General features: G+C 38.1%; 1 protein-coding gene across 1 annotated transcript; it reads left to right on the top strand.

Annotated features, from left to right (window-relative positions):
• Positions 1 to 2,819: 2,819 nt before the first annotated feature.
• Positions 2,820 to 3,503, top strand: fgfbp3 (fibroblast growth factor binding protein 3; the record flags this gene model as incomplete). Its single annotated transcript, XM_079458647.1, has 1 exon — positions 2,820 to 3,503. One exon carries the CDS (start codon positions 2,820 to 2,822, stop codon positions 3,501 to 3,503), a length of 684 nt encoding a protein of 227 aa, XP_079314773.1.
• Positions 3,504 to 9,674: the final 6,171 nt, after the last annotated feature.

The raw sequence follows: 9,674 nt of genomic DNA, 5'->3' as shown, positions 1-9,674 counted from the left end.
TCCCCCGTCATTAGCGGCCCGCAAGGTCGACACAGGGTGCATCTCGCCTGCTCGGTAATCACCGTCAATGGGTCTGAATGGCCACTGTGCCCGCTGATTGCACAAATCTTCAGCAGATAAACTGGGGCTGGGGCTGTTCCTCATCAAGGACTCATGTAGTGTCATCAAGCGCTCGCTGAAGAAGATTTGCTCACATACTAGGGGAAAATATCAGAAGCAAGGACTTCTGCATTACACAAGAGAGGAGAAAAGTGTCTGACTGCCATTAATATGGAAAAGACAAAGCGACTTTTTTCATCATGCGTCTTTTGACAGGCGCTGGGGACACTTCACTCATCTTATGTCCAGCAAGCTGATCTCTCAACGAATGCATTACACGAATTCAGCTTTTTCTATTATTAACACATCAAACACATACTGTAATTATGTTGCTCATTTCACACACTCAGTCACTGGCATTGGCAATTATTTGCCAATAATAGCAGTGATACATGATATAAGTACATATCAAGGGTGGTCCTTAACCTCCCACAACATGCTGGATATCGACACGTGCATGTAGTGCCCCTGAATTGAAACTTAATTTGTTTTGTTGGTTTATTTTACCTTTTCATTATTTTTTTTCTTAATAAAGCAAATACTTTTAGAATATTAAACACTATGATTGCAATGACTTTATTTACAAAATGTCTGACACTTCATCCCTGAAATAATGATCAATTATTTTTGTTGCATTGTGAGGTCCAGTGCATGACATGTAGCAGCATCTAGCGGTGAGGTTGCGAATTGCAACCAATGGCTCATTCCACCTATCCCCCCTCTCTTTTAAAGCACCATGGAGGCTGACACAGCACTAAGATGTTGTCACAGTTTTGTTTCTTTGCCGAAGGAAATAATGTTTATACAAAACATGCTCTGTAGAGCAGTTTGTCAGTTTAGGGCTACTGTAGAAACAACATGGTAAATTCCATGTTCTATGTAAATAGAAATAGCTCATTCTAAAGTACTAAAAACATAACGCTTCAGTATGTGAGATCTTTATACACCTCTGAAGACAGTTATGTATATTTTATTGCATTTCTGTCAATAGATCCTCCGAAAATATTTTTGAAGACATAAACGTGTGAAATTTTACTTCTGGGTAACATTTGAGATTAAAGCTAGTTGGGTAAACACACACATGGTGCATTCAGCACAAAATGGGTCATCATCTCAATGTCAAAATGTGGCCCTATTTGCCTCAGTTCACCTACCACCAGAGGGAGATGTTGCTCCTACTACTCAGATTACTGACAATTCCCTCTAGAAATTAGTGAGAGGCGAGAAAGTGAATAAATTGTTTATTTTACATAATTTAACACTTTAGCATTATTCTTCCACAGAGCATGCCTTAGGTCTTTTTTGCTAAGAAAGAAAAACACCAGATTTTGGTTATCAAATGTTTTTCATGCAGAAATACTTTAGTTTGGTCTTAACCCTATTTTGAGCACTTTTTCAAGTTTTCTGTTCATTCAAGGTTTGAGATAATTTAGGAGTGACCATGACGAGATAATTTCGCAAGACAACGACTATGTATGGGTTACCATTGCAATGGTGGGTCAGGAGTTGGGCAGGAGAACTTAAATGCTTGGAAAGATGGGGAGCTTTTGTTGTGCACGTGATATTCGACAATCTAGTTGTTCTGTCCTATGTTTTTTTTGCCCAAGACATCAATTTATTATTTTTTATATTATAATTTTGTTATAATTATATTTTTTAAACACAAATTATAACATCACAGGCACACAATCTTCTCCCAGTAATGTATTTGCAGTGTATTTTTTTCAGAATTCGATGAAAGACTAAAGCGTACGCTCTTGGAACCTCTGGATGCTAATTCATCCCAGAAAATAAGTGGGAGATGGAATCACAAAAATAAACAAGAACAAAGAGACTAAATGTTGTTTGATGTCTTCAGACTTGTAGTAAATAACAGAAACTCTTTTTTTATGTTCAACGTCATCCAATTATTTGTTTTCTGCATCTGTTATTTTTTCCCCAAGTGATCATATTAAGCAGTTTCGCTTTATCGTTTTTGGAAAAGGAAGAAAGCTGAAGAAAGTCTCAGCCTTCTGTGAGAAGACAAAGCAGTGCAGGGAAGGGATGGGGTGAGGGGTACCCATTTGTCTTCTCACAAGGTGGGAGGGGCCAGATTCTTTTGATAACCCCCAAAAGCGTCCAGTATCCCCCTCCCCCTTACCCTTCATCCCTCAATTTCATCCGTTAGTTCTACCCCTTCTTTCTAATTCTTCTTCACAAACCTCTCTCCCTCACAGTCCAGTGGGAACGCTGCGCATGGTAAGTAACAACACTGAGAGAAATGATCAATATTCATTTGAATATGAAGCTCTGTTGAATACAGATGCCTTGAAGCGGTAAATTAGAAGAGGAGCATGCATACTATCTGTGCTAGTTTTTTATATAACCGTTGTGTAGGCAGGTGACAGGGGAGAGATTTGATAGTGGTGTATTTTTAGGCCTCTGTCCTCACAAATATGCATAAACTGAATTTGCACACACTGTTAACGATTTGCTTGTCAAAGAACGTAGACATGTTGCGTGTGGGCTCTGATGTAATTCCTCTACTGAATTCTTACTTCTGCTGTAAATTTATTCAACATTAAATGAGAACGAATATCCACAATTTCTCTCCTCATTTTAATACACCTCATGCATGTGTTTTTCGTTTCTTAGCAGGAAGGTGTATCCTCTTAATTCTCAGGGTGCTGTGAACTACCTAAACCAGGGATTTCTCTCTGTCAAACTTCATCCCAACAGCCATGCAAGGGCGCTGTCTGCTCTTCACCCTTTCCCTCCTTTTCCTCCTGTCTTTATCTGAGGCAAAAAAGAAGTCCAAGGAGCCGTCAGATGCAGTGAATGGGTCAGATAGCATAACAGGGAAAGCCTCACTGCCATCAGGCCAGCTGAGCACTAAAGATGGGCATCACTGTACCTGGGAGGCGCTGGAGAGAGGCACCAACCTCCTACTAACAATAAGCTGCTCCATCCCTGGGGAGGAGGGGCATAGACCTCCGTACACATGCCAGTTTGCCGGGAAACCGTGGGAATGTTCAGCATACAGCAGCCAGCCCTCCCAGTACTGGAAGCAGGTGATGAGCAAATTTAAGAAGAGGAACGACGCTTGTCAGGGCGAGAAAGTATTGAAAACCCGCTTGTGTAAGAAAGCCCCGAACGCTTCCCACATGAAACTCACGGAAAGAAGCGAAGATGAAACAACCACACCTGTGAGCAAGGGGGTGAGGGACGAGAGAAAACGCAAAACAGAGGGACTTGCAAGAAAAAGCAAAGGGGTAGTAATGAAGGAAAAGGCAGAGAAAAAGGAGCAGGATGGGATTGGAGAAGTCGTCAACGATGGATACCAAAACACAGAGCCTGACGTGAGCTACTGCGCAGAGGGATGGAGTTCCATCTGCAGCTTCTTTGTCAAGTTTTTTGAAGGTTAAAAAAGTATTAAGTATTAAAAGGGATTATCAGAGATGTTTGGATGGACACAGGTGTGGATAAAAGAGAAGGATGTTGACGCATATAAAATAGAGGGATGTCAACAATGTGAAGCATCAGAAATGCTTTTTTCAGTTTAGTCTGTGGCCTGTCAGCAGAATGGATAAAACAGCCCAGTTGACAAGATGGATTAAATATAGTTTCTTTTGTAATATAAAAAACACCTTAATCATATTAATTACTTACAAGATGTGTTTATTGTAGGCTATATTGTCACAAAGTATGATTTATGTTTTTGTAGATATAAACGTACACATTTTTATTTTACACAATATCACATTTCTTTATCATTATCAAAACTGTTGTATATCATTTTTGCAAACACAAAAATACTCAAACAATAAAACTGATTGATAAAATGATAAAATGCACTTTTTGTTACAGTATGTTCAGCTGTGAGAATTTTAAAGGGGTCATATGGCACGAATACGTGTTTTTCTGTGTCTTTTGTGTGTTCCCATGCATGTATTTGACACGTACAATTGCAAAAATGTAAGTGTCGGAACAAAATGTGCATTCTATCTAAAAGAAAATGGTCACCCAGACCTGCCTGAAATGCCTCGTGTAACCACACCCCCACGAATGTATGTCATTTCGTAGTATGACTTGACTAAAAGACTGCCCAAATGTATACGCAAGTAGTGTGAGCGTACTTGTAAACCTCATTGTATCGTCACCGCCGCAGCCATGTCGTAGAGAATCTGAGTGTTTCTTTGCGAAAAAAAGAAAGCCTCTTTGTTTAATAAAACCTTACCAGTCCTTGACATCCTGCTCAAGTTGCGCTGGCAAAGTTGATGTATCGGCTTGATCATCTTCATTTTCCGGATCAGATTCGGGCTTGAATTGATATAAAAAAAGGACAGATAATATTTTATCACCTGTCAGACAATTGCTTGGGAACATGATGTTCTGAATGTTGTAATTCGACTAATCCCTACGCACTGGTTAACTGGCCAATCATTGCTCACCTCACATTTTCAGAGAGATGAGCTTTGTAAAAAATCGACTTGTTTCAGAGAGACGGAGCGTTTTTTAACCTTAAATCGAGTATACACATTCCTTTACATCTAAAACAAACGATAATATTCATATTCGTTTTATCCAGGTCAAATCATATCCTCCTAAGTCTTAAGTGTATCTTCAAGGGTGTCCTTGGCTAAGCTGTCAATTTTTTTGTAATATTCTTGAAAGACTAAAAGGACATTGTACAAATCATAAGGCAAATACATTTTGCCAGATTCTCAAAAGGGTTTGGCATTCCATCACACATCACTTAAATTGCAGTGCTCAAAACGTCCTTCAACCCTTTTTTATTTTATGTGAACACAAGACTGATATAAGCCCTCATACTCTACCTATATTGCGTGTATATATATGTTTGTACATAAGGTCTATTCATATCAGTTCTATAAGACTGCAATAATAGCTTTCTCAGTTGTGAACTCAAAGTCAATTGCTGCCTCGCCGTATTGCTGCCCTGAAATGACACCCAGAGAAAATGGAGGAGCACCCACACAACTGTTCAAATCGATGAAGTCTGCCACCTTCACCTTCTTTCTGATGAGACGGACAATTTGAGAAAAAGGGGGAAATATTATTGGGGACAACATCTTTTTGTCCTTTCAGAATTGCCTGCAGCGGCACATTTAATAAGCAAGCTGTGCAGTCAAATTGTTGGTGAAACCATTTAGAGTCATTTATTGAAGGCTTTGCTCTCTACGTGGAACAATCTAAACCAGTCCAGCATAATGGATTTTACAATATTATGGTCAGAGACAGATCGATTTTGTCAATAGACTCAATGTGTTCACTGTCAGGGTTAATGCAGCCGAATACCTTCAGATTTCATTTATTTTACCTCGGTGTTAGGGGAAAACTCAAGATATTAGATATCTAAAAATATAGCATCTTTGATGTATTCAATGAGAACTAATTGAACATTTTCTATATTCCATGAGTCAATGAGAAAAAAACTATATGATTATTAAATTATGAGGCTTATCAAAACAGTATTTATACTATAAAAATCACATACATTTTGGACATGCATAATTTCAAAAGTAATAATATAACACATTGAATATTGTAGTAATATTGGTGATATCTGAGCAGGCTTGCATTTGTTCTCAAGCAAAGAGGAGAAATATTTAGAATATTTTGTTTCCGACACAAACTAAGATAAACCATTAACATAACATAATCCAAAGAAGCAAACCATGGAGGCTTTCTGCAAAGGGCTCTGTTAATACATCAACACAATTTGTATTTGTACATCTATGTCTCAAATGACCATCAGAAAGATGACCATTAGTATACACCAACGTGTCTTGCTTCATCTGCTAAATACGTCATTTTGGTAAATAAATGTACATTTCTAAGTATTAGCTCCGATTACCCAGGTATAAGCTCAGAAAGAGCATTAGGAGAGGGAGGTTTTAATCCTCAATTTAGCTTCAAAGAGCTCTCTCTTTGCTTTAGTCGCTGTATTAGACTTTGTTCTGTTGAATTTCTGTATGCCAAGAATAATATTACTTCAGGTTGATAGCCATTAAGATCTCTCCAAAGAGAACTGGATTTTAATTTAAACTAGTTTGTTATTGACCAAGAGCGTGGATCATAATAACACAAGCAAACAAGTTAGGTAGTCTATGTATTTGTCTGCACTGTTTTACAAAATCATTTTTGTGGTATTTGTTATTTTTACATTTCCTATAAACAGAAACCTTTCTGCCCCCTTACAGAACAACTGAAAAATTGTCTGTTACAGGACAGAAATGTTCTCTTAATTGAACAATCAACACCCTTCTTTTGTTTATTGTCTATTATACTGTGTTTGGAGAGAGAATCCCAATGAGGCGCATCTTCTAAAGGAAATGCACATGCGCATACTTTCTCGTTCTCTCTCAGTCTCTCTCTCAGTCTCTCTCTCTCTCTCTCTCTCTCTTTCACTTTCTCTCAAGACTGGCTCTTGATCAGTGCACATAAATCAAGTAGAACAGGCATCTAGCCAGACAACCCTTTTAAGGCCCCCTTTCCCATCCCGATCTATGGGAGCAGCACCAGACTCCCCATACCCAATTGGGCCCCCATGAGAATCACACAAAAGATCTCAAGACGTTTCCCACATTGGAGCAGTTTTGCATGTAGTGGAGAAGTGACCCATCCGGACACACTTGCAACATTTTATACTCTAACTGGGCATTGAGCCATATTTACCCTCTTAGGTGTCAGATTGACTCAAGTTCAGACGAACTGCAGAAGCCTGCAGAGAGTAACACAGAACACTGAAAATTAGTTCTAACATATAAAGGTTAAAACCCATGCATAATGTGGAAACAGGTCTCAGTGGCAAATTGCCTAATAAGAAAGTAACAAGACACCAGTGGCTGTGTGAAAAGCATGCATTTGCTCCCATGCATCAATTTCTGCGAGTTCAATTTCAAAGCCTTAAGCAACAACTACATTTTTAGCGTGCTAGGCATCTTGAGTCAGCCTGCAAATGAAAATGTCAGCCAAGACCCCATTATTAGTTTGATTAATAATCTTGAGATCATTAGTGAAGAAAGAAGCAAACTTTGAAGATGATTTATGGAAACAGTTTCAGAGCAGATAAAACACAGCACTCAAAAGTATATGATAAATATGCATATAAAAGGAGCAAAGAAAACATAAATAATGAACCACATCAGAATTATAATTGTTTTTGTGAGATGGCAATGATTTTACAACTCTGACAGGGGACAACAGTGCTCCCTGCTGGCAGAGAAATGGTATTGCAGATACATTTCTGAGAACAACTTAATCACCGCAGTACTTCCAAACTATACAAGAAGTTATCTTTTGTGAGTAAGGAGTGGCTTTAAATGTCCAGCCTTTTCAAAGAAAAAAATCCTATTTCAAATTAAAGTAAATTAGAATAAATCGTATAAATTACTATAATTGATAATTATACAGCCATAAATACACAAATGTACATCTTTTCACAGTGCTATCAACAAAAATAAAGTGGACTTAATGGAAAACAGCCATGGGATATACCACAAAAATCATATAAACCAAATAAAACAATTATCCTGGGGAATGGTCTGCTGTCGTAATGGGTATTGATGGGTCACATTCAAGTTTCTTTTCTGAAAAATATCTAGTGACTTTTTAATAGGCATTTTCAAATAGGTAACTCTAACATCTAATTGCTGTTTAAGTTCTAAACATAATTTGTATTTGTCATTGAATTAGTTTAAATTACACATTATAGACCACTGACCTGGACCAAGCTCATGTGTTTCTGCCGATTGTTCAGTCACGAGACAGTGTGTTCTAGGGTGATGATATAGATATAAATCAATCTACAATGTTGATTGTGTCATCATCGACCCTGCACACAAAGTGCTGGGTTGACATGTTCCAAAGAAACAGGCCTATATTACTATTTAAAGTCATATTAAAAGACAAAGACACAAGTTGTTTTGTTTCTACAGGTCGACCAAGATAAATTATGTGAAACCAGATGATTGATTGATTGCGGAAAATGGAAGAATGGAAGAATGGATTGTGTCACCGAAGTATCTATCCACCAGCTGTCTCTTTTCACCACAAGGGAATTGCATATTTGATTTGGCAGCATGAACAATATGTGATATTGCAGTTTTGTAACTCATTTCATTCCAGACTTGTGTGCCAAGTGGGGTTTGTCACCACAACACAGGGCAATTGTAATGTTATCATATCCACAGAAGCTGATCAGATGCAAGCCGATACTCTGCAAGGATTGATGCAAATAAAGTAATTATTTGGTTATTTTCAAACAGGGGTCTTATGATCCCCGGGGGTCTCTGATGGTACTGCAGCGGGACTGTCAATTGTTATTAGACATTCTTCAATTATTTATTGTCAATTATTAACAAAAATGCAGTAAGTTAACCCTAGATTAACATATATATTAGCTAGTTTTTCAGTGTCCCTCCCACAGTATTGAATATTTAGCTATAAACATTAGTTAATATTGTTATGTATAAAATAAAAATGTAATGTTTAAAATGTAATATAGACTTTTAGACTATTTGTAAAATTAAGTCTGTTTAATTTTTCAGATAAATGCAATAAAAATCCCCATTTTGTAGAGGACTATGGGCACAAGAGACCCCAACACTAGTTCTACAAGCAGTATACATGCAATACGAAAATTATAAGCAGACTAAGAGTTCGATTATTGAGTCAAAGTTCTTCAAGGAATGTGTCTGTATGCGATTGGTTATGTGAGGGAGACAATGAGAAAATATTGTATTGTTGTAGGTGTTATACTTACATAAACTAAACCCACGTCAGGTCCAGTTGCTCCAGTGAGACGACAACCCATAACACATTGTCACTGGGCTAAACAGCCCAGCATTTGCAAGTTAGTAATGATCGTTGAGGTGGACATCAGGTCATTAATCAATCAAAGTGTTTCATCAGTTAATCATTAATCAGATACTCATCATCATTGAGGTTGTTGATGAAATCACGCGAAATCAACACAGACAGCTGTTTTAATCAATGTTTACAAACAAAATTAGGACTTTGACATGCACCCCAATGACCTGCAGCAAAGTGGCTAGCTACATTTACATTTATTCATTTGGCAGACGCTTTTATCCAAAGCGACTTACAAGTAGTTTTTTTACAGTGGCACATTACTGTAGAGCAATCAGGGGTAAGATGCCTTGCTCAAGGGCACTTCAGTCATGACCTGCTGGCACTGAGATTCGAACCGGCAACCTTCTGATCACAAGCCCAACTCTCTAACAACTGACCCCGTTAAATCCCTATCATGCACCGGGGTCAAATATTGGACTGGACAACAAGATGCGGCCCACTGGACCTTTGGACCATAAACACGCCCAGACTGTTGGATCTTCATGCCATAGCTATGTATTGAGTTTAGCTTAATAGTTATCTAAGATAAACTTGAAGACTTCCAAAATAAAGATTGACTAAACCTACATACACACAGAGTGCAAACAACCACTGTCAATATATGAAAGATTACCATGCTGCCACATCTTCTGTTATTGGCTAGCTGTTGCGTGATCTGATGAATATGTAAATGAGCAGGAACGAGCTTTATTAAAGGA

The sequence above is a fragment of the Barbatula barbatula genome, assembly GCF_947034865.1.
Source record: "Barbatula barbatula genome assembly, chromosome: 6".
NCBI classification, from domain to species: domain Eukaryota; kingdom Metazoa; phylum Chordata; class Actinopteri; order Cypriniformes; family Nemacheilidae; genus Barbatula; species Barbatula barbatula.
Note: the sequence above shows the minus strand (reverse complement) of the source record. Positions and strands in the feature narration are given on the sequence as shown.